This window comes from Trachurus japonicus, chromosome 5 (genome assembly GCF_045865225.1).
Source record: "Trachurus japonicus isolate A0001 chromosome 5, Traja_1.0".
NCBI classification, from domain to species: Eukaryota; Metazoa; Chordata; class Actinopteri; order Carangiformes; family Carangidae; genus Trachurus; species Trachurus japonicus.
The window spans coordinates 35,740,486-35,766,950 of record NC_140911.1 but is presented as its reverse complement, the minus strand read 5'-3'; the positions used below and the strand labels follow the sequence as shown (position 1 = coordinate 35,766,950).

General features: G+C 41.6%; 1 protein-coding gene across 1 annotated transcript; it reads right to left on the bottom strand.

Moving 5' to 3' along the window:
- Positions 1 to 25: 25 nt before the first annotated feature.
- On the bottom strand, positions 26 to 25,243 carry cers5 (ceramide synthase 5). Its single transcript, XM_085777715.1, has 10 exons — positions 24,931 to 25,243; positions 14,623 to 14,728; positions 11,351 to 11,481; positions 10,772 to 10,829; positions 10,615 to 10,665; positions 8,802 to 8,894; positions 6,120 to 6,248; positions 5,544 to 5,650; positions 3,536 to 3,692; positions 26 to 1,377 (listed from the first exon to the last, which is right to left on the bottom strand). Exons 1-10 carry the CDS (start codon positions 25,101 to 25,103, stop codon positions 1,213 to 1,215), a joined length of 1,170 nt encoding a protein of 389 aa, XP_085633841.1. The 5' UTR covers positions 25,104 to 25,243; the 3' UTR covers positions 26 to 1,212.
- Positions 25,244 to 26,465: the final 1,222 nt, after the last annotated feature.

The following is a 26,465-nucleotide window of genomic DNA, read 5'->3' as shown; positions in this document are numbered from 1 at the left end:
TGGGGACTCCAATAAGAGACGGCCATCAACAATTGAATATATTTGGAAATACATTTTTACAAGGCACTCAGATGAGAACATAATACCAGACATTTAGTATGGTCCTCACACCTGGGTTCCTCTATAGGCAGTGGCAAACAATTTCATAAACATTTGGTCACAGAAGAAGTAAAAAAAAACAAGACAACAACTCAAAATAGGCAAACATTAAACGTTAAAGGGTAAACACAAAAAACTGCAAAGGGCAGAAACAGCAGCTGTTTAAAATTTCAGGCATGTTGCATTTTATAGACACACGCGAAGGGTTAGGATAAGTGAGTGTGTTTCATTGGTGGCACTGATACCCCCCCCCCATTGAGCTGTCTAATGCTTGAACAAATAAAGCACTGTACAGGTATTAACACAATTAGTCTATTTCCCTGTGTATTTCTAGACAGGTAGAATTTGTTTTGAACAGTATTACTGCTCAGAGTTATAACTTTAGATAATCTTGGAGGCAAAGCACTTCCTCGTGAAATGTTGACACTTAATTTTGAAACAGAAATCTGTCGAGACAAGTGGGCAAGGGAGCAGGCAATTCACTCCTGTCAGTGCAAACTGATAAGCTTGAGTTTCCTTAAAAACAAGATATACCCTAACCCTACAGCTGATAAAAACCACAGTCGTTGCAATGCATTAATTCTAAGTATGCTACCCTGCTGTGACATATTTAATTTGGAAAAACAATGCAACATGCCTGAAGGTTTAAACCCCACCCACGTAGCAGTTTTCTGTCCTATGATCCAGTGTGGAATAACCCTTAAAAACTAAAATAATCAAGTTCATCTGACCAATAAAACTGGGAGAGAACATTAAAACCAACCAACATCTGCAGCTCAACTTTGCACAAAGTGGATTCCATCGTTTGTAGAATAAAGCTACGGTATGTAAATCACTCGCTTCAGCTGATTTCCATATCATCTCACCTCGGCTTGTGTCGTACATGTAGCTACGGGGGCTCTTCATAGCCGACGTCAGTGTCTGCACCTCCATCCTCCATCATCAGTTCACAGACATTTGAACTTGTGTGCGCTCACTGTCAGTGTAACATGTGATGGCAGACAGTGTGTGTGTGTGTGTAAGGCCGCTCAGTCCGACAAACGAGGCTCTTTGGAGACGTAGTGAGGGGTTTGAACTGCAGCAGGGTCCTGGCTCCTGGCTCCAGGCCGCGTGTCACCAGCTGCTGTGGTTCTGTGCTCGGGCTTTGGCAGCAGCACAATGGCCGTTAGTGCCGTTCTCTCCCTTGGGAGAATAAGCAGATGTCTTGACGCCTTCTCTGGGTGTGTCAGCCTCGTCTTCTGAGCTGCTCTCAATGTCGCTGCGCACGTCATTGCACACCTGACAGACGGAAAATACACAAATAATTCAGTTTTATTCATTTATTTATTCATGACTCTGAAGAGAAATAAATACAAACTACACAGGTAAAAAAAAAAAGTGTTCAGACCGAAATAAAATGTATGACTTTATGACTGTAACTTTATCACTATAATAATATGAACCATTCTAAGTCTATCTTGTATAAAATGCTGTGATCTTTGGCATTGCTCCTCCAACACTTATTAGAAAGACATGTATATGTTTTAGGTTAAAATAAAATAAAATATACAGACTTACCCATGTGAACATGAAACAAGGTTTTTTGCTTCATCTCACATTTGGATCACACAAAGAAAGGATCTATTATTTATAAAAGCTCCTCAGTGTAAATATGTGGATGTGAGTATTATTTTACAACAGGTTGAGACTCTTTGTTTGTTTCTTTGTACAGGTGCAGCTACAGATTATTTGTTCATTTTGGTGTTATGTTACATCTTTTTAAAAGCATTGTGTTTCCAAGTGTAGATTTCCATGCGTTTTTGAGCCAAAAAGTGCTAACAATAGGACTTCAGCCTTGTCAGAGCCATGAAGGCAGCGTATGTAACTGTTATTGACTTACCGCTGTGCTGAAGTTAGTTTCCATGAAATTTTAAATCGGTTTTGTCTATGGTTTGTGTGATTCATCTTTCCTCTTTTGGGCTGGTGATATATTCTATCTGGAGCAACTTCAATGTTTTTTTTTTAAACTTCAGCAGGCAATTTCTCATGCTGGGATGTCCAAATAGCTGCCAGGGCTATGTTTAATCATGAGGAACAAGTTTAGCAGAGTAGCAAACAAGCTCATTTTTATAAACCCTGCTGGTCTTAAAAACAAAATGACAATAGAGGGAGTCTATCTTTCTCCCCTCCTGGGCAGAAAACTAGATTCTCCAGGAAGGAACCACAATTTCATTTGGTAAAAACCGTTGAAGACTGAATATTTTCATGTGTTTATCATAACCAGAGGGTGGCGGTGTGGGACAAGTTCAACGCAGCCCTGAACACGGAACACTTTCTCATACTTGACATTCATGACACTATAACCACATTACTCATCATTTACAACTCTCCTCCTACTTGCCGACTTTGTGCGAGGGGTTGCTGAACTACCGCACACGCTATCCAATTAAACTCCCTGCAATTACACTGAGCTCAGCTGGAGGTGAACAGGACAGGGTGGAACTGAGGTGTGTGAAACAGATCACAGCAGAGGGAGTGAACGAAAACTTACAGCCGAAAACAGAAGGTAAAGTTGTCAAGCGGACAGAGCAGATGGAGAAGAAGCGAGAGAGCAGTGGAGGAGGGCTCATTGGACAAAGAGAGACAGATATACAGGATCTCCCTCTCTCATTCCAGAGGGAGATGAAACAAACTGCGTCTGCAGAGAGATGACACAGAATCAGGGACAGACTGGGAAAAGAAGGTGTAGAGGCGGCAAATTCATCAGACGTAGCTATGGTGTTAATTCAAAAAGCATTTTCTAATCACAGACAGATGCCTGGAGGATGCTCTATTCATTTATTTCACTGCTATATTCCCTCTGTAAAGCTGCTCACCCTATAATCACCATCAAAAATGTAAAAGAATTGCAAGGATTCCAGTAAATGTTTTGAGTCCAACATGTTTTTTGTTCATGTTTGCCTCAACAACTGTTGAAAAAGATTCTGAAAAATGAAGTATTTCTTAAGTCTTTGGCAGAGTTTGAGATGCATTAAACCTCAGGAACTTCCTTCAGTACAGTAATTAACACCAGCCAGGACACAGTGGGCCAATCTGAACTTGGAGACATGCAGCAGCTCAGAAGTTGAGGTGTTTTTTTTCTCCATCAAATGTAGTGAAGTGAAACTAACAGGAAGTGGTAGCAGAAAACTAAAGATACTCTGTCACAAGATCATTAATTGGATGCTGTAACAGCAGGAAAAGCCTTCCTTGTGTAAGATGGTTCTGAAAAACACCAGGTGATATCATGTTGTGTTTACCCAGAGCTTCAGAACCCCATAATATTTTATTCAATATCACATTAAGTGTTAAAAGGCAGCACATTTTAAAAGTTGACAAACCTGGAATTAGTAAAGTTGTTCAACTGAACTTTAAGAATAACAACAAAACAGCTGCTGATCCATTTTCTGTGACCCACCTTTCCACGCAGCATGGCTTTGATAGCTATACGGGCTATGAGGTAGGACCAGATGATATGCAGCACTTGAAGAACCAGCAGTAAGATGTTGAAGAGCCACCAAGATGGGAACGGCCCCACTATGGCCCAGCTCTCAAACATAGTGGAGTTCAGGGCCCTGGAAAACAAGGAGACACATACAGTATATGTGAGTGTGAGGGCACATGTTTACATCATACACTCAGATCCCAGTGGGAGGAACAAGACATCCAGCTGCACTTTAATCACATTATTAACCGTTATTCCTATGAGGCCATTGTTTCCGCACAGAGACTGTAATCCCCAATTGGAGGCCAATGGCAACCAAAGAGACGGGTGCCATAGATCTGGTGTAATAATGTCAGGTGAGCGGTTGGTGAGCTCATGTATTCCTTCAGATCCAGCTGAGTGACAGGAGGTCGTCAACAGAGCCACCTCCCCCTGCAGAGGGATGGATTTCAGTCCAGGTAGCTTCACCGGCAACACTAGCTTTGTCACTCATCCACACCAAGACACTGAATATAGCTGCTCAGGTTACTTTTGGCAATGATATGCTCCCTATTGTCTGAGCCTGGTGGAGGCTGAGCTTCAACATCCAGGTCTCTGTCGAGGAACACTCCCTAAACACAGCTCCATTAGAACTGGACGACGTTAGCGCAGTTCAATCAGACAACTCTGGAATGAGAAGAAATCATTTAATGAGCGTAAGCATAGCATGGATAGCATATCCTTGAGCATGGCTGCAGCAGGTTTGGCGTCAGGCTCTGTCTCATATTCGTTCCCTGAATGATCTGCTTTGCCAGACATTACAGGGAATGAAGTCGACCCCCCACAGGGAATCAAGAGACAGAGCCCACAGGTGGATGCTGCAAAACCTCATGGGCAGCAAGGCAGCAGCAGCAGTAGCAGCAGTAGAGAAAGGCAGAGTAGCAGCAGCAGCATAGCCAGGGATGAGCAGGTAAACTGGGGATTTAAATAACCCGCCCTATTTTGGCGAGGGGAGCATGTGACTGATCAGCTGATTGGCACGGCTTGACTTGTCTGCCTGAACTGGCTTTGCAGGCTTCGCATCATATCTGTGCAGTCAGTCTCTGGATCACAGCTACAATGAAGATGGGTGCGTTAGTGGTGTCACTGTGGGCGTCCAGGAAATTGGCTCATCACTTTTATGAACCGGTGGTGGTAGTTGCCTTGCCTCACATCATTTCTAAATCACAGAGCGTGATGGTTTCTGTTCTGGAGACACCTGAACTACACTGAAGGAGTGAAGAGTACCGGCTCTAGGTTTTAGACAACTGTTACCAATTACAGCCATAGGACAGGGTCAGAAATTAGGGTCATCAAATCAAATCAAATCAAATCAAATCAAATCAAATCAAAAATCAAAGCACTGTATCAGTATGAGGTTTTGATATTGAAATGGCATTTTATAAACAAAAAAAGCACAAAACACAAATAAAAGCAATGCACACATGTTCACCACCCTGAGCTCAGCCACTGCCAAAGGTAAGTCTAAAATATTAGATACAGGATTCAAACATTTATATAATATGTATATGCAGTGGAATATTCCAGAGGCCAATGTACTATAATAATAAAACATGTAAAAAAAAAAAAAACCCCAATAAGGATAAGAAAAAATGTAAAAGACATGAATAGATAACAAATAATAAATAATAAGGAAATACTGTAAAAAAAAAAAAATAAGAGTAGGATTTTAAAGCAATATAAGTGTACCATCTATAGGGAGGTTGTATAATAATGAAAAACATTTAAAAAAGTTCACACTCAGAGACAAAGGCTCTGGAGAAAATTCATCATCCTGCTGAAATGTGATTCCTGATAAGACATTCCTTCAAAAACACAGGCATGACTTGGCCAGAAAAACCCACTGTGCAAAAATATTTACAGAGATTATCAAACTGCAGAGGATTACGAAAGGGTATTTAAGGCATTCATTGTGAAGCTGCAGGTGTCACAGAGCACTCACCATATTGGATATATAACAAGTCGTGTGATAAAGAAAGCCACACTAAACACAATGAAGAGGAAGTCACACAGGCGCTGGTATTTGGCATAGTTGGCCAGCTTGGCTGCCTGTTGGAAAAGAAAACAACAGAAATGAAGCACTGGGATATGTACTGCTTCTGTAAGTGAATTAATCCCCCCCCCCCCCACACAATTCCTGAACTACTCTTAATGTATTTGGAATTAAGCCAAGTGGAAGCAACTGGAAACACTAAACAACAATCACAATTCATCTCCATTGTTTCAGAAACCAACTGATCTGAAGCAAAAAGGCCACTGAACAATAAATGTCCTAAAAGGAAACTACTGTCTGTGAAAGCCTGAAGCTGCACTTATCAACACCACTCATATCTTCCTCCATCTTTCATATCTTTCCCATTTTTGTTTGGTATCACTTTGTGATCATTCCTGCCCAATGTCTGACAACCTGTAAACAAAGTCAGAACTATAGAAGAGGTCACTTCTCTATCTCAAATATGATGTTAGGCTATGATCCCAAAATGACAAGCACTAAAGTCAAGTCCAGTGTCTCACCAACCTCTAGCAGGAAGTCGGAGGCGTCATGGATACACATGACCAGACTTCCTACTCGCGCCATGTTGTTGACGTAGGAAAAGCTGATCAGGCCAACTGTAGCTAGGTGATGGATGAACATGATCAGGAAGTCCTGAAATTAAAAAGGGAAGAAATGTGGTTAGCACACTCACACACACACAGACACACTGCACCTGCACTGTGTTTTAATCTAATATCTGTTGGTGTGTATCAGATTCATCTGATCTCATACAATTTGATCTTTATAGTCACCTTGCATGTATTATCACCACCACCATTAAACAGTGTATATTCAGCAGCACACAGTATTGCAACACTGCAATTTGCATTTTAACACACTACCCAAGACAGTGAATATTGGTAAAGATTATACCTGCTAAACACCAGCATGTCGGTAGATGTAAATAAAATGCTTTTACTGCTTTGTCTGATCATAATCTTTACCGTCAAAGGCCTCCAACTACAGAAGTTCATGTGTACCTTAAAACCTTTTATTGGCTTGTAAACAATACATAAAAATGAAATGGGCCCTGGTGCATAAAATGTATAAGATCTGTAATGTGTTTTAAGCATCTGGCAGCAGGAGTCTGTATGAGCTAAAGATGGCAGCACAGAAGAAACAAGTGGTTAAAGAAAGACCAAGATCACACTTTCTGTTTACAGTCACCACCACAAAATTAAAAACAACAACAAAAACAATTTTGCTTTGTGCCCTCTCTCAGGTCAACGCATCACCACATTACATCTAATCCAGGTCAACTGTCACAAGATGGAGATAAAAGCAGCACTGTGCATCAGAAGGGCACAGCAGCAATAAAACTGCTCTGTACCACTAAAGACCAGAGTGGATCACTGACACTGGGTCAATGTGAGGTGACAGATTTGTAGAGATGTGAACACATTTATAATAAAGACTGAACAGCATCAGCGTTGTTTTATATCAGTGATCAATCTTTTAGAGTAAACTGAAATGTGACCCAGGGCGCAGTGTTTATCACAGACAAGACTCAGACACAGGTCAACGATTAACAGTGCAGGGCAGCACAAGACAAACAGACAGCCACAGACACAAGAGCTGAGACATGTGCAACTGACCATGGAGTGGATGGAGGAGGAGGGGGGGCAGCTCAACAGCTCTGGTCAAGAATGCATTCAGTTGTGAATATTTATCTTTTCTTACACTGGATGGTCAACCCAACTCTATATGTTATCCTAGTCCACATAAACATAATTCAAACTCCATCCTGCAACTTTTAAGGTATAATATGTAGGAATTCCCCCCATCTAGTGGTGCGGTTGCATATCGGAACGTATTCTTGATGTTGCATTCACATGAAATCAGGCAGACGTCAGACAGACAACAGACGCTGCATGTAACAGGATAAACAAGCGTCTATGTAAACAAGTGGTCCGCCAGCACGAGGCAAAACAATACAGGCATGACAATATGTTGTCATGGTGATGTTGTATTGTTTACCTGACCCACGTTTTACCGTCTTTCTCTCGTGGAGTAAAATGACATCCGGTTGGTTTGCCGACGGCCGTCTGCCTGACTGCACCTGAATGCAACATCAGTGCCTCCGTCCTTCCTCACACTACACAGTGGTGACAGTTTTAACAGGCGCTACCTGGAAAACTTTCTCCCCAAGCCGACAGCTCCGGTGAGTTTCTATGGTTACCTACGGTCACGCTGCCACTCAACGTAAAAAATGGCGATGCAACATGGCAGCCTCGGTTCAGTGCATCGCCCACTTATGTATTTGTAACGACTTGTAACAACTCATTCTAAGGTACGAGAAAGCTTTCATTTGTATGCGGGTGTGATTCCACTTCAGTGAAATACGTATTTATGAAAGCAATATTTGATTTTTGCTAATAAAAAGCCAAATAAGTTACATACTGGGGCTTTAAGTTACCTCCAAATGCTGAGTTTGTAAAGCTAGTGAAGTGCACTATCTTTCTAGATTCTTTAAACTTGATGATCTTCCTCGGTTGCCCTTGCCCATTTCTTGAATGAGTACAGACTCTATACAGTGGTTTCATTAGCTTCCACTGAATATCACATCCTTAAGTATGAAATTCAATTACAACGTCAAACCAGCCCAGCTGCCTCTAAGTGTTGAGTGCAACTCCTCCCACCGCCAAATTAGAACAAGTATCACTCTCCAGCTCTTCAAGTCTCACATTCCAGAAATCTGTAGTGCAAAACGTCTAAAACATTAACGTCAAGTATCTGTGGCTGAGACTAACTCCAGCTCCAGTGCGCTGGCATTGTGTGGAATTTCTGTAATTCTAATAGTTAGGCCTCCGCCATCCTGCAAATCACATGACTCTAGATGCCCTCGTGCTGAAAACACAAGGCATTCACAGACCGAGGAGCACTAGCTGTACCCGCCCCCTCCCAAAAAACAAAAACATGTGATCCCCCTCCAAAATGAACACTACTGCTGCTGAGAGCTTGTAGCCAAGAAGACTCACAAGTCACATTTGTCTTAAAGCTCACATTTGCACAACTTTGCATCAAGCATGTACACACATGCACAACTTTCACTGCTGCGACCAAATGAGGAACAATAAACCTATTAACAAATGTTTCAACAGGGAGTGGCAGCTGTGGACTATCCAGTGTGGTCTGATCAAATGCAGCCAGTGTGGTTTCCCTCACCTTCCTTTTTATGTCAGTGAACTGCGAGAACATCAGTGACCAGTAGAAGGCCAGTTCTGTCACATAGTAGTGGTAAAGGCCCGGAGACAAGACCTAAGGAGACAGGAAGGACAGAGTCAGTGAGTCAGACTGAAGAAGAAGAAGAAGTAGAAGTTTATTCATGTTCAAGCTTTTTTTTTTTTTTTTTTTAAATCAAACAATAGTGGATGTCAGATGACAGTGAGAGGATGACATGTGATCACCACTGTGCCACATTGTTACAAATGATGACAACACACATCCTGGTCCAATGAATCACCAAGTGCTGTCCAGTGAATTGTGTCATGTCTGGCAAAGTGTCTACAGCTCAGCTCAGTTCAACACACATTTATTCTCAGATACGGATCAGTCTGCAGCTTGTAGCGTGTGAGGGGTGAAATCTCTGTCCTGCTGAATGGAGCCTTTACAACCACATGACACATCCCTGAAATTTACAGCTGTAATCTGTACAAATGTAAACATGAACCTGCGGCTTGAGTGGGTAAATATGGAAATCTGAAGAACACACACCTGTTCTAACTTTAAATTATCATCCTAGCTCAATATCTACCAAGAGTATTTTTTTTTTAAACTTAAAGGAGAATTCCGGTCATTTTTGACCCCTAAATCGTTGTCCTGATGGTCACCCAGTGTTGGGGGGAGCAAAAAACGCGACTAAAATTGATGCAGGCAAACCAGAGTTACACCATCGCTAGCTGGCGCTAGGGATAGTGACAACGCTAACCTATGGGGGCAATTCTTTCAACCACAACAAACACTCAGAAAACAATCAAATATCTATGGTACATGACTGGAATCCTTATGACACACAACTGAACTCATATAGTGTACAGTATAAACAGTATAGTATTTGTGTTTTTGCATGTAGTCACTCACCTCAGATAGCCTAACTCTGAAACATCCTGGAAAGACATTACTATCCGATCGCAGAGCTCTGGTTTGCCTGCATCAATTTTTGTTACGTTTTTTGCTCCCCCCAACACTGGGTGAACATCAGGAAAACGATTTAGGGGTCAAAAATGACCAGAATTCTCCTTTAAGTAAATAACTTTGCCCACCTAGATTCGTTCAGTTAGCACTTTCTTTCTTTTTTTTGTCATTTTGCCTTTATTTGACAGCAGCTGGTCTGGAAACAAAGCCAGACAGAGGTAAGACTGTTTATGAAGATTAAGTGGCTTAACCTTATTTATATTTAATTGAGATCAGGACATATAGTCAGCAGGTGACGTTACAGTTGAAAGCTCAGCTTGTGAGGGCTGAATACATGTCATATGAAGAGATAACCCATAAAAGTACAAGTAACACTAGCAGAACCCCCCCCACACACATACTGTATATTTATTTGAAAATGTGTCTCAGACATAATTTGCATCCCTCCACTCAAACAGAACTGCCCTTTGTTATAAACTCCACAAAGTGTATACTAAAAATGATATGAGGAAAACAGTAGGACAAGATAACAAGGATATCTGCATGATATTACGGTAATACCAGTCTGACTGTTTTTATGATGAATTACTGTTTAAACAAGGTCAGAATAGCAGCGGAGTAAAAGCAAATACATATTGACAGTGCTTCTGCTGTCACACAAGCTACTTTTCTACTCATGGTTAATTCTGCAGGGGTTTAAAAAAACATTCAGTCATACAATCCAATACAAACAGCCTTTCTTGACATTGTTAATTCACCGTGCAGCAGGTAATTCCTGAGTCTATAGATGTTGTGTTGGATTGCATTATAGATAATACAGAATGAGAGCAGAAGTGCTTCATACCTGATAGGGGTAACCGTACCAACAATGCCGTGTATCCCACAACCAAGGGGACTGAAAACAAACATGAATTAGTTCAGCAAACAACTGATAATGTTATTAAGCATCAAAAATATTACTGATATCACTATTTCCAAGGTTAAACTGAGAGTGTGCTCACCTGCCACAGAAACTGGAACCCATAGATAAATATGCACAAATAAAATGTAAACCTCCACCTAGAGCCACAAGAGAGGAAACATTAAAAAAATTCCCATAAATACACAGTTGCCCATAAAGTTGGAATATTTTCATTTTCAGACACATTCCTCTTTTTATTCCTATTATAAAGGTTAATTATTGTTTAATTTTCACAGTGATATGTTTGGAGGAGGTTGATCAATAGAGTGTTTAGATGGATATCCCCTTTCTAAAGAATAAATCACATTGTCACAATCATTTAATGAGAAGAGGTAAAAAAATATATATTTTATTCTAACTTTATGGACAACCGTGTATTACATAACATGTGATGGAACCACTTAGTCTAACAAAAACTGATCCTGATTCTATTTTAAATCTAAATCCAAATGGTCAGAAAAAAAACAGGTCTCTTAGGAAAAGTCAAAAATGTTCCTAATCTGCTGGTCTGCATCTCAGCCCTGTCCACACAGAACCACACAGCTGTAGGGGAAACACAACCACTATGTGCTCAAGCCCACAGAGCTTCAGAGGGAAAACACAACAGGCATTAACCTACATGCTCTCGCAGAACTTAGTGTGTGTGCTGGGTTTGTCTTGGTTCCTGCGGTGCCTGAACCAACGCTGGACCTTTCGCACCTCCCAGTCCAGCTGCTTGGACAGGCCATCTAGGTGACGGGAGTCTGGATTCTGTGCAGAGAGAAGAAAGAAGAAACAGGTTACGTGGTTTACGTGGTCCAACGTGGGGTGAAATATGAAGCCTCATCTGTAAGCAGTGTCCAGTGCATCCAATAGCATAGTGAAATTTTTTTCTGCGAATGTCAGAAAGTGGGAGCGATATATGTTTTTGCATAATTGTTTCATCAGGCATGTCTTTGTCGAAACGCCCCAAATCACACGCATTGCTGTTGCTCAGACCCACTCCATTGTTTTCTGAGTGAAACACAAAAATGCAAATTCATTACCAGGAAATAGTTACTGCTAAATCTGATTTCATGACGGACCGGTTTTGTATTGGCAAGGTAGAGTATAAACTGTCAATTTACAGCTTGTTAATGTATAGGAAGTCACGACAGATCAAAGACAACAGGCCTCATTCACCTATATCTTCTTAGATTTTTATCTTAACAAAACTCTACATCAGATTCATCAACATGTTCTTAAATCGCAGAATTGTTGGCAGCTGTGTTCCTACATTGATGAACGCCTCCTCAGTTGAGAGCGCGTGCCAGGTGAGTCTAATTAACATAGGATTAGCAGGTAACCGCCCCATCAATGCCCATAAAAGGGCATGAGACTGCAGGGCCGTGTGCACACAGAAACCACAGGCACTGAGCAGAGAAGGTGAAGTGAGAAAGAAAGTTAAAATGCTCAAACGAAGATCTGGGCGGGAGCACCAGACTCCAAACGAAAAAAGAACTTTTAGTGAAGTTGAGCTACTGCAGCAGGAAGTGAAACAAACAAACAAAAAACTTATATTTAGTTTTATAGTTCATATAGTTATTTTTCTATTTATATTTAGTTATATAGTAGTGTCAGCAGTGGGTGCAGCACATTGGGTTATTATCAGAGAGACCGCAGCTGTGCCGTCAAATATCATCATATTATCACATGAGCAGTCACTTAATTGCTATTGATAGCTTTCAGTGACGTCACTTCCCAGGGACCTGGCGGTCAAAAGCAACATTCCAAAGTGGCCCCGCAATGGACTTTCTATGGACAAACAACCGAGTAATGACTTAAATCATCTGCCAGCAGCCGAGAAAGAAAGATATAAAAACAGCTTTGAAGTTTTGGGCACTTGTGACCCATATTCAACACCAGCTGCTGTATACCAGCTGTTTAAAATGACCAGTTCCCTGCCGAAGCTCGAGTTGGGCGATGTTTACATTTAGCCTACCTGGTGGAGAATCCATCATCCTCCACCGCTTGTAACCAATATTTCCGGTGTTATGGCTCAACTGGTTTCTGATTAAAAGCCCCATTTTGTAGTTTTTTGATCTTAAAATAATGTTTCTGAACTCGTTGAAGTGGTAGAAATGTACCTGTAACTTTCCTGTGTGGGAACACCGTCCTGGTACCGCAGCTCCACAGTCTGAGCTCCACAGTCTGAGTTCCAGCCCACTGAGCCCAGGCTCCCTGCTCCTCTCACCCACAAACCAGAGCCCTTAGCTGGGCTGCACGGTGACCAGCTGCCCCCCCTTTACCCCCCGGAGCTTTGCTACGCACCGCTACCGACGGCAACGATGACGGCGGTCCGATAGCAGCGGGACCGGCGGCGGCGGCGATGGTAACCCGGCGGGACCGCCCGCCACCGGACACGGCAACAGCACCGCCCGCGGCGGCAGCGACACGGTAACGGGGGTCGGGACCGACCGCGGCGCGGCGAGGACGATGTTGTTATTGTATTTTCAGAGTGTTTTCCATTAGTTCGTAACTTTAACATGACAGGCTTTGTCATAGTGTGCAGTGTTGTGCAGAGTGAGAGTAGTGTGGCGCTGACTGACTGTAGGTTGCCTGAACAGGTTCACTCACAGAAGCATATTCGCTGCAGTAACATGTGAACTGTGGCTTGATTTGTGAATTTGTGACAAATCTGCGGACGGAAGTGCAGCACAGCTGTTGTTCGGTACGGTAACCAGTTAAATCAGACACCAGTTGGGCCATAACACCGGTATTTTTGAAGCAGCAGGGAGCAGTGTGTGTTTTTCTGCCTTGTCCTAAGCCGCGGACAGCGGGGAAGTGGATTGTTTTGACCGCCAGGGGGGCGTTCCATACGGGCCGTGACGTCACATGAAAGCTATCAATTGGATGCCACGGTGATTCCTAGTGGTGCAAGTTCAATGGATCGTTATTGATCCCTGATCCGTTCAGCATGCAAGTGGTCCGCGGATCGGTTGATGAAAAAAGATAAACAGTTGTGTGTACAGTACAGTACAGTACAGTTGTACAGTTCTAATTCAAATCATATAATATTATACAACTGCAGAACAGAAGAAAACACAATCAGTTATTTTGTACAAGTGTCATCTCTCAAATCTGCGTAATTATGCTCCTGAGTGTGTGTAGATTTTAGCTCAGAACAAATCCTGGATAAGAAAACATTCATGAATGCCACAATCGTCGTGAAAACTTCGTAAGTAGGACTCAAGAACAAATTTGTTCTTAAGAACGGTTCGTGAATATTCACTTTGTTATGTTAAAGGGACAACAAGGAGTTTGTATTTGGTTATAAAAAAGTCTCATATTAATGTGGATGAATCTATGCTACCCACACTTGTTAATGGCTCCATTTTCGATAAATTTATTGTTTTGTCTTTATCATTATTTTGTTATTATTTAGTGGTCGGCTCCCCAGCATCTCCTACTTTCGGTTTCCCGGACGCTGCCCGGCGGGTCATGGGAATAACGCAGCTGGATCGCCGTTTATGGTCGGAACTGTGACGGTATCTGATCGTCTTCCAACCTCTGACTTTCATTCTTGATCAATGAAAACATTCTTGGTAAATGTTTTTGCTTTCATCCGTCTTCTGACTCATGGGAAATGTAGTGTGAAAACACTTTGCTTTCCAAAACTCCTCTTTGTCCCTTTAAGTTTTGTGCTGGTGACAAATAGAGCTGCAGTAACTATAATCGAATAATTGATTTAATTATCAAACAAGCCAGTCCAACACATCACCTACGACAGTGTAAAATTTAACCAGGAATTTTCACCATCAAATTACATTTTTTAAAGATTAAATGACAATAAAAGTACGTTTCAGTTGGCGACCTCTACAAAAATATCAGTGGGGATATCAAAAGCTGCTGAAAGAAAAAAACAAATCCAACCTTTGTGATGGATGTAAACACTTTCTCCAGCACTGCATTGGGCTGAGCTCTTCTTGCCACACCTGGTTGAAGGTGGAGACTCCGCGCACAGGCACTGGCAATATATCTGTGACGAGAGGTCAGAATGTGAGGTCAAAAAACCAAGGGTCACTTGTTTCAACACAAGCCTCCACTAGCTCTACACAGCACTGAACACTGCTGCTTCAGAATTCAAGAAAATGTACAGTATATACAGATGAACTTAGTCACAAGGGAAAGCTTGTTTGTGACATCATGAGTTTCTCACCAGTGGGAATATAAAATGGATTTTATTCAAATTTTTGTTTTGTTGGCCGAACTGAAACATGCTACAACATGGAGGCCAGAGCATCACAATGGACAACGGCCTTGACAGTGAGCCACAGAGTCCTAGTAATAGACTGAGTGTCCCTGTACATCACAGAGACAGACACACATGTTGCATTAGTGTGGAAAATGTACAGCTGGTAAAAGAGGGAAATACAGCACAAAGTCGCTGAAGGGGAGCTTCTGAAAATCCCCAGTGGTTCTGGGATGCCTTGTTCATTATGGGAACAGCGTGACCTTGCGTGACCCCAGCCTGTAGTTCTGCCCTGTAGCGTTCAGCTGAGAGAGAAGCTCTGAGTCGACATTATATTGGAGATAGAAGAGGCTGTGTTGTGACTGACAGGTGTAAGACGGATAAATGGTTTCACAGCGCCTCAGGTGATGGAAAAAAGAGAGTATCTTTTAGCTATTATAGGCATTTTGAGTTTCTTGGTGTTGTAGAGCTGTGAGCTCATGGTCAGAAATATTATTTTGTAGAAAAAAAAGCTGTTTATGTTCTAATAAGATGTAAAATGCTTTCTAAAGTTTAAAAAACAGTCAGGCAGCAGATTGAGCAGTAAACTGTGATTACCATCAGTGTGGCTGTATAGAAGGTGTAGATGGAGGCAGACTCATTTCATGCACAGCACACACACACACCTCTTAACAGCAGCAACATCAGGGAATACACTGATTGTCAACAACAAAATCAGTCAGTGAGGTGCCAAGTGACGCGGCAGAATCCGAATCAGCACAAATTCAATTACGTTTCCGTGCTGCGCTTTATTCCACCTGACCCTGTCACAGCTACTGGAGCAGCTAGTACCACCTGTTTCCAAAAAAAGAGAGAAAGTCTGAAACCAGCCCCCTTTTTTAACATAGTTTTGTTGTCAAGCTGAGTTAAAGGCTCCAATAAATCATTTACAAGGTTGTGTACTGTCTGTCAGTGTGGCTGCTGCAGGAAGATTACACAGAAACTCTTGAAGAAAAACATTCCTGTGGTCTTAACCTGTCAAACCTAACGTCTGAACAAACGCGTCACATGTGTTTCTCTAAAAAGGGAAAGTGAGAACAAGAACGTGGAGCTGCTCTGACGCTGAAATCACACATGAGGAGTGTGGGTTGAAACCACGGCGTCTTTGAGAGCTGCGAGTGAAACTAATGATATAAAGCTCATTTGCACCAATCAAGGTCTGAGTCCACAAGGTCAGTGCAAATGTGTTAATGCAGGGCGACCCAAGGTTTAGTAAGCCTGTTGCTCCCACCATACAGAAGGTTGAGTAATTAAAACATACCAAATAGGTTAATTAATAAATTCAATACTCGTTATTGATGTCGACCTTTCATCTGAGAAGAACCCTCAGCGTTAGGAATGCAAATGATGTTCATGACTCTGACTAAACTGTGTGGACCATTGAGGGACCTTTGTGACAAATGAGTCGGAGGATACGAGTGAAGATAACCTCACACACACACACACACACACACACACACACACACACACACACACACACACACACACACACACACACACACACACACACACACACACACACACACACACACACACCACCACCACCACCACCACTTGAAATGTCATGGTATGGCTCGTCGATCATGTGATCACACAGCTTCAGCAGGCAGCTGAAAGGATTTTCTGTCCACAGCTGAAGATGAAAATGCAGCAACAGAGACGCTGCAGTTTTACTCTTATTCAACCTATGTAAATGTCACTTTTCTTGCTGTGACCGCTGTGATGAACTGACAGGAAGAAGAAAATTTAAATGAAAACTTTGACTCCTCAGTTGGATGGCTGTGGGGAGGGGGCGGCGCATTGACCTGACGAAGCAGAGTCTTTCTCTTCATTTTTCACAGTTTTACAACATATGAGCAGGAAAATGTGAAGCACAATAAGTTTCTTTATTGGACCTTTGTCAATTTAAGATGCTCTCAGTCAACAGATGATTAATAAATAGATGACCTCACTAGTGATGTCACGATTATAGATTTTCATTGTACGATTATTGTCAGAGAAATAATCATGGTATTACGATTATTATGCTTTAATTAATTTCACAACATATGAATGTGTCAAAATATAATTACATTACTAAATATTTTAACTATCTACTATTAATATATAACCAATTATTAATCCTCCAGGGTAAGTGTTTTAAATATTCAAATCATTATTAGTCATTTATACCAAATGTTTAAGTTTATTTTAATTGTTTGCTTGTTTGAGAGACACTAACATTTCAATTCCTACCAATTGTATGTTACATTAGATAAATGGACCAGTATTTCTTACATTTACCTTAACTTTTGTGCACATCTACAACATAATCTTTTTTGGAAAGTGACGGTATTTAAGAATCTTTATGATTACTTAATTGTGGTGTTTAATACTGCGATTAATTGTGAAAACAAGTAATCGTGACATCTCTAGACCTCACTAATTGATTCATGATTAAGGACAGATAGAAAACCAAATGATATTTGGGCAAATTCCTAAAATGACTCTTGTTTTTCCGTTTGCCTAAGGGTTAATTTCTCATTAAAAGGCTGTATGAAGTATATTATAATGAATGAACAGCCTCTTATTGCTGGTGTTTACATTTACTGATCCTGACTCGTTGTGTACCTATACAAGTTATAATTTTAACATTGTCTTCATCATCTATATGCTACATATTGCCTGCTTCAGTGCATTCACATCTGGGAGTAATAATCCAGAGAGTGAATACTGAATATGGCCCATTATCGTGCGTCAGGCCTAAATATAAAATGGATATACACATGACTGACCCTCTGTATGATCAGATACATAAACCAGGAGATACCAGGAGTAGAATAAACACGAGTTGTGTTTCTAGTGACCCCGACTATATACGAACAAAGCCTTTTTCATCTGCTGTAGTTTAGCACCACCAGTAGATGATAAAAGAAACACTTGTGATGCAGACTTGATAAAATGGCTGCTTTTCAACATATATCTTACCAAGTGCTCCTTTGAGCCTAACAGGCAAATCTAATCAGACTCTTCAGGTATCAGATCAGCAAATCCACACAGTCACAGACCCATACTGAAGTGGAGAAAACCCCCAAACCCCCACTGTGATATAACCTCTATTATCAGGAGACACTATTATTAGGAGAGACAGAGTTCCTGGTGGTGGGAATCTGACACTCACCATAAAATAGCCTGAGCCATTGTGTCCCACTATGAGAAAAGTAAAAGCGGGGGGGAAAAAAGAAAAATCAAAAACAAGTGCCTTTTGTCTGACGTAAACCACTCACACTTCTTGTCCTCCCTGTTTTGTTCTTTTATCTCCCTGCTAGAACCAGAATTACCTCTCAGCGCTGAGGTGATGTTCAGTCATGTGATGAAAATGTCAGATTAAAGTGGCAAGGTTGTGTAACGATAACACAATCCTAACTTATCAAATGTACAGAATCTTTCTAGCCAACACCTGCTGCACAGTGAATGAATGTGAGTTTTTTACCTGCTACACCAGGCACGGACGTGACGCGACACGGCTTCACCGTGTTTGTTGCAGCTGTCAGCTTCACCTGCTACTGCGACTGGCTTTGCCTCTGGTACATGAGACATTCATTTTAATCACTTTTAAATGTAGCCTAATATATTTGTTTTATACACAGTTCTCTGTAGTTTTTTACCAGTTGGAGGCAGGGGTGGTTCTAGGATCAGACCTTTGGGGGGGCTCAGCCCCAGAAGCTGGCATACCTTTAGGGGAGTCCGGGGGGATGGTCCCTCGGAAGAAAATTTTGAGTATTGTAAATTTAAATGCATCAATCTGGTGCACTTTGTGAAATTACACTAACAATTTATCAGGGGTACTCAGCATGTTTGGTGCTGATCACTGAATAATAGGGATGATAATTGATTGGATTTTATTGTTGTCTATTCCGTTATCATTTCTGCTTATCGATTCTTAATCGATTTTCTTATACTGTATCCAAAAATACATTTTTGTGGACAGCAGTATATTAACACATGACAAGCAATATTAGTAGGCCTATCAGCTACTTACAGATGCTTTTGTGAAGTTAAAAATAGTTTACAATGTTTGTGAGGGAAAGAGAAATCACATGTTAGAGAATCATGCTGGCAACAGGCCCAAGTAGGCCAATTATTTCACCATCTATGTATTGAGAACGTATGCGTGCATGTTTGGAGGGTGCGTTAGATGTGTCTACCAGTGCGACGTGGTGGGCGGTGTTATGGCATTTAAGTAATACTGTATTACGTAATTAGGACATATCTCGGGTTCTATTTGGAGTACAAACATAATTTTGGTATCGTTGGAAAGGTAAAACTGTCCTCTTCATTTGGGGGGCTGAGATTGAATTTGGGGAGGCTGAAGCCCCCCCTAAAACAGCCTAAAACCACCACTGTTGCCACGCGTCGAGGAAATAAAATAGACCCATTGCGAAAAAGAAGAGAGATCCACTGGAGTGCGTGCCGCTCACATGGCCGGTGGAGGAGCTTCCTTTGACTAAATGGGCGCGAGCTGCTGCGGGTGTCACGCGACACACGTTTCGCGTCGCGGCCATTCCCAGTGTACTTCAGCTGTCATCCTCCTACGGTGTTGACATGGCGGTTTAAAGAATAGAAAGAGCCCTTTACATTCAAAGTATTCAAAATCAGATAAATGACTCCTAACTCGGTTCACGAGCAGTTTAACTTCACCAGTGTTGAGTGAGTGAACTTTTAAACTATGGTTATGACTGAGTGGCGCTGAGGTGCAATGTAAAAATATGACAGGCATCCTGCATAGAGGTTAGAGGCATCACATGGTTAAACATTACTTAAGACAATGCACATTAGAAACGTCATTTCATAATTTAAGAGCATCTTGAGCGAAGTTTAATGAGCGAAGCTGACAGGCGCTGATCAGTGTTTGGCCCTTTGATCAACTAAAAGCTCACTGTGATGCAACCTGTGAGTTTGACTGACCCAAGACTGACTCAGCAGAGAGGCTATTAGCGCCTACATAAACAATTACCATAGGTAGGCTAAAAGAGGATCCCATGTGCATAATTAAAGGTTTTCTTGTAAGCACAGGCTTTTAAACTTCACATCAAACAGCCAGGAGGGTGAGCAGACAGAAATAGTCCGCGCAAGCAAGCCCGAGCCTGCTGCGGCGATGTGACGAGAGAAAGAAGGAAAAAGATGCAAGCTGATCTATTTATGTCAAATGTCAAAACATCCCTGTTCCTCCTCAGAACCCCGACCACTCCGACATACACAAAGCACTGTTAACAAGGGACAGGCTCAGTGTGGTGTGTGTCTATGAGCTGCTGGTAGCCCCGCAGCGCCAAAGCTACAGTATCCAACCTTGACACTGGGAAAACCTCCCCAGTGCCAGAGCAGAGAAGGGCCGGGCTCTATTCATAGCACGGCGCTGCTGGCTGCAACCGTGGCCTTGGTTTGAATTGTTCGCTTTCATCTCATGTTAAAACAGGATTGTCATTTCAGCAGAAGAAAACGTGCCTGAGGGGTCAGACAATGCTCCACTACGTGGTCAATAAACACAACACTGAGCGAGGAGGAGGATGTTTAACGTACCACATCAACTTTTGGTCTACAGTCGCTTCCTGAGGGTTTTTCTATTTGACGGAGGGTTAGGTTTATTATGAGGAAGCGGTCAAAACGGGGCGACGACAGATTACAAGGGGAAGTCTGGCCATTCATAATCTCACCCCAGTTTGTAGTCTTAACACAGTTTAACTCATGACATGGCTTACGTAAAACGTAAAAACAGCTCGGCTGCTCCCACCTACAAAGTCAGTGCCAACAGCAAAGCAGTGATTACGATCAAACAAGAAGAAACTGGTCTAGAGAAAAGGAGGGGTGGTGAAGCTGGGCTGCCTGGGGACAGCCTTCACATTAGTCAGAGAGGAAATGCCTGCAGGTAAATGAGGAATCCTGCAGAAACGAACAGGTCAAAACCCTCGTATGTGCACAGCCACACTGTGTGGAAGGCTTTTTTTTTATCCGTTTGCTTTCTCTTCTACTCGCAGTTAGGTTTTTGAATTGTTGAAGTTTCTGTCATGATTTCCCAGAGCCTGAGGAGATTTATCGTTTCAGAAACCAATTAACCCAAAGCAGCCAACTAGTTATTACTGGTTATTAGTAAACTCTTCTTCTGTAAAGTAATCATTGCAGCTGTCAAAAGTGTAAGCGCTGAGAGGAGACATGTCAGTGAAAGGAATGAATGCCGTTGAAATATTAGCAGACAAAGACGAAGTAACTACGACTCCCAGGGTGCATTCTGACAATTTTGACAATTCAGTTATACAGTAGGTGCTGCTAAATTAGTCTGGGGCCGTTGACTCGCTGTTTTGCTAAGCAACCGGATCCAGGGCGAGAGAGACAGGCCTTTCCATCAAAATAAAAACACCAAGCTAATAAAATGCAGTGAAACTTTTTGATTTAAGGAATATAATTTACAAGAAAGTCCCCGAGCCATTAAGTTAACCTTTTGCTTTTATTGTATTACAAGTTAATGTCTATTTTATTAGTTTTATGTTGGTGAACACTTTTATTTTGGTGAATTTGGTGATTTCCGTATCCGCTCTCAGACCAGAACCAGAATGCAGACAAAATTTGGAGTTAATAGACACCAGGCTCTTCTCCTCTCTCTGAAGAGCCTGGTGACGCCAGGCTACTGCTAAATAGAAAGACAGAGCAGAGACAGAGCTAAATATGGATGGTGTTGAGATAACTAACACCACAATCTGCATTTTAAAACAATTCATTTTTAGGTTGATTTTGGATTCTTTCAGTATAATGACAATAAAGCATCCACTATGACAAAATCAAACACAAAATGTCGAAATGTAACATCAGAACAAACATGCTTCTGTCGTTTTAAAATGAGTAATCTACAAAAAGGGGGAACACATGCTCTTGGTTCACACCCGCATGTAAAACAAAGAAACTAAAAAACAGAAGAATAAAAGAGAACAAAAGTAGAATTAGGTCATGGTCAAGCCAGTTTATGGCAGGATGTGTCTGAGAGAACACGCCATCAACTCGGCCTAATCGGTGTGTGACTGTATGACCCTCTCGTGTGCTGTGTATATTAAAGAACTGAGTGCGAGCCAAAGAGCGCAGGCCGCGTTGAGGCTCTGCAGAAAGAGGAGTAGGAACTCAAGCTGTGGTGTGATGTTTTTCTCTGATAAATAAATGAACAAGCCTCTCAGCCTGCCGCAGTGTCAAGCAGTGACAGAGTAAACGCTCTCTGATAACATCACCCTGCATCACGCCGAGCCCCCGTCTCTGCTCAAGGACAAGCTCACATCAGAGAGGGACAGGCCGTCAGCTATGGCACCCACCACAGGTGTCTGGCCACCCTGTGTGCATCTATTAATGCGCCTCAGCAGCAGCAGCACCCCTAACATCTGATTTTTCTTATTTGGGTCAGAGACGACAAATAAAGATTAGCAAGATGAGCAATTCAAAAATATCTTTGAAGAAAATGGTTTTTAACAGCATCAGATTTGTTCCTATGTACAATTTGTAGTGGGTTTTTGTCATTTGAAATTAGATCTGAACCATTTTTTAACAATTGGTGAGACTGAATGCCCCTGAAAATGTCAAATGGTGTAACCACAAAAGAACGATCAATATTCAATATTTGATCCACCTACAGTGGTCTTAAGTGTGGTTTTTTTTTTGCTCTGTTTCTATATTTAAATTTTAATGCATTTTGCAACACTGAGCAGGACTGATCCTAAAAACACCTAATTTCTTCTAAATAATTTGACAAATGATGTCAAATTTGTCAAGAAACACAGTGTAGCATTGCAAAAGTGAATTATTCCACATTTAAGTCCACATTTATTTTCCTTTACATAGTCACAGTTTTATGAAAGAATACTGGTTACACCACTTGACATTGGTTTGCATCACGTCATTAACCCATTTACTGCCATTTGACCATACACCAAACAGACAAAGCCTGATGGCAGGTGCAAAGTCTAGACTCTAGAGAGCAACACAACACCTATACCTACTTAGTGAATTACCCTTTAGGCTTTAAGTAATTCTCATCTTATTTTATTTTATTTCAGATTTTAAGGAATGTTTAATACTGTAACCCTAATTTCTATGATATCTGACCTGTTTAGGCTATATACTATGGTGCAGTCTGATGTGTGTTTCTGTTTGTTGTCACACAGCTGCAGTTTGAACCGAAACAACTGAAAGGTCACACAATGCCAACTGGCTAATGGTGATTCCTCCGTCCTTTTATCATTTTGTAACCCTTAGTCAAATAACTTTTTATAGCCAATGTAGTTGTAAAAAATAGACAGACACCAAGATATATGACTGACAGCACCTGTCTAGTGTTATGTATTGTGCAGCAATGAAAACAATACAAATCTAAATATAGCCAGTCTGGTGGTAAGATTAGCACTAACGGTACATATTGTCTAACATTACACAACAAACAATGACTATTTATTTAAAGCGTCTACACTGTACTTGTGTCACAGACTTGCTATAAACAGACCATGAAAATGGCCCATCTCCTGCTAATACAGTAAAAGAAAGACAAAACAACTACACTGACACACAAATCATGTCAGTAGAGTAAGTCATTAGAGTACGGTGGCCTGCAGCAGTATTACAAGAATGTCTATTGCCTCATTGCATGGTTACGTGCTGACTGAAACTGTTCACTTTATCCTCTCATCACTGAGCACTATATCACAACATCTGACTTTTTTCCATGAAGCCCTACATATGACCTCAGACTGGCCTCAACACTGTGCAAACACAAATATAGCTATTGTGTAATAAAGCTGTGACAGAATGGAACTGTGAACTATTGAGTCCAATAATAGTTTATCCTGAGAATTTAAATTACATTCAAACTCAGTCGTTCAAAGGACCGTGAATATACGTACAAGCTTTCATTGTGTTTTTATGGTGCAACACAGATAAGTGACAGGTTTGTCAGGATTCAGATGGATAAAGATTATACAAAAAGAAACACCTTCTCCAGCACAAAAATACTTCATGGGAATTTTGAATAAATGATAGTGTTGACGTCAGTGGAACCACCACACGAAGTCAGTCGGATCACAAGCAGAGAGTGAATGAGTGGAAGTGGTTTTCCTGTTGCGACTGTCAGTTACAGATGGCATGTGGTGTTCGCAGGTCGGCTATTGGCAGTCAAATGAGACAGTTATAGTCTCAGGTCCTTCAGGTGTAATGCCTGGTGATGTTTGAACCTCACTGGACTGCCAGACTTGATCTTTACAACTCCCATCACTAAACTGCACAAGACACCAACATTTCCAATAGAGAATCTGTTCTGTGGGAGCAATGACACACCTCCCATCAGTATTAAGCTTGAACTTGTCTTATATCTGCTCATATCAACCCCTGGTGTAGACTATGTTGCAGAATACCATTTCATGTCAATATCATGCCTTAACTTGTGCACAGGATTTGATGGATATACTGATGATCATCATAAAAGTGCATCAGTGGGAGACAATTATAGATAGCCTACATTATAAGCAGACTGCTTAACAGTCAGTGATGACCCAACTAACGTTACATACGACATGCCCATGGCATACATCATTTATCTTTTGTCGTTGCAAAAATGAATACTAGTGTGATTGTCAAAGCGTTGCGTTCACATGAAGTTAGATCAATTCAAATTCAATTTAGTGCAGACTTAGACAATAGTCCTCAAAAGGTGAGAGAGGACGGAAATAACACTTTAGTTAAACAGTAGGTACATCTGTGGCAGAGGTAGTCGCTAATATAAGATTTTGGGGATCCCTACACACAGTTAAATATAATGGTCCTCCCACAGGTACCAACCCCATCACTGAGAGAAAATACATAAACGTCCGATTGAAGTAGGCTAAGGGAGTTTTGGTTTCACCCTCCTCCATCTCTAGAAAACGTCCGACATAACAGTCAATACGAACCTCTCGAAGAATATCCTGACGGCGAAGATTCCCAAAGCCAGCGGCAAGGCGGTCAACAAGTGTCCGGCTTTGGGATACTCCACCCCGGGTGCTGGGTCCGCCAGATCCGCCCAGGTCACGTTGTGGGGCAACCAGAACCTCTCGTTCCAGAACCAGGCTGAGAGAGCAGCCATGTTTCACGGTCCCTGTCCCTGGCCCCGGACGGTGACGGGAAAGCGGTTTCTTATCCAAAGAAAGGATGCGTGAAACTCGTTTAGCGCCTCTCCTGCCCCTGCGCCACTTGTATGATGACTTGCCACACTCAACTTTGCCGCACCACCGTCAAACTGACCACAAGTTGGAGTTGCACTTCCGGCTGAGATTTCAAAATAAGACGACGGTTAACGTACGATTTACAATGTTTAATTAATTCAAAATCGAGAAATCTTCAATGTTTAGTTTGGTTTTGTTTGTCTACTACTACTAGGCTACTACTACTACTACTACTACTACCACTACCACCACTACTACTACTACTACTACTAATAATAATAATAATAATGATAATAATAATAATAATATTATAATAATGATAATATTAATAATATTTCTTATGTTAGTTTAGTTAGCCTATTCCCCTTCAAAAATAAAGTTATGGCTGATCGTTTGCCAGTAGCCTACCATCAACAACTGGACACGGGTCAGCTGATGTCGACCCCTGACATCAACCTTTTATTTCTAGATCTAAGAGTTTCTCAGTGAATTTTGTCCTTCCTTTTTCTTTCCTCTGAATCATCTTCTGGGTGATGCTAATTAGCTAGTGTAAAGTGATCAAAATGGTGTGATGAGGAGATAAGGAGGATAGCCAATAGGCTATCTTAGTAACAGGTTATCCCCATTTTTAATTAGCCGAGGCCAATGTGCTAAAATCCATTAAAATGGTCATCAAGTTTAATTGTTAAATGCTCACCTACACATCTTCACATCTGCAGAAACTATTAACTAGGCTATCCTACTGACTAGTTTTTTTGCGCCTAAGCTGAGAAGGTGCCCATCAGGTGACAGTACCAGTCGTGTTCAACTCAAACCCACCTAACAAGTTAACATTTTATTTTGAAAGTGTGATATCTAGTCTTCCTGTGAGTCATGACTGACTTCACACTTCTTGGCTGCCGCCCTGAGATGAGGACTGGATTGAGGAAGTGAAGCGGGTCCCTCCTCCCTCGTTGGAGGGATGGGTTGAGTGCATGCATGGCATCCACCTACCTAACGTTACCCTTGTTGCTCCCCTAAAACCAGGCTTTGCTTGGCTTTTGTTTTAGTCACACACTTTTATATTTGAGTTGCGGTAATGTACTTTGAAAGTTCATAACTTCCGCTCATTAACCCAACTGATAAGGTTATCTGAAACTGCCTAATCAAATCTAGATAAAGATGACGGGCCTGTGATTGATGAGATGGCACACTCAAGTGGTCAGTGGACGTATTACAACTGTCAATGGTATCATCACATCTTGTAAGCTGTGTTTTATCTGGAAGAGCTCCACTTTACATAG

Excerpts from the sequence above, each read along its gene's own strand:
- cers5 (XM_085777715.1), bottom strand. The coding sequence starts at position 25,103 with ATGGCTGCTCTCTCAGCCTGGTTCTGGAACGAGAGGTTCTGGTTGCCC. Across the intron at positions 11,482-14,622 it reads TGTTTACATCCATCACAAAG|AATCCAGACTCCCGTCACCT; the intron begins GTTGGATTTGTT and ends CTCTCTGCACAG. Across the intron at positions 1,378-3,535 it reads AAGCCATGCTGCGTGGAAAG|GTGTGCAATGACGTGCGCAG; the intron begins GTGGGTCACAGA and ends TCCGTCTGTCAG.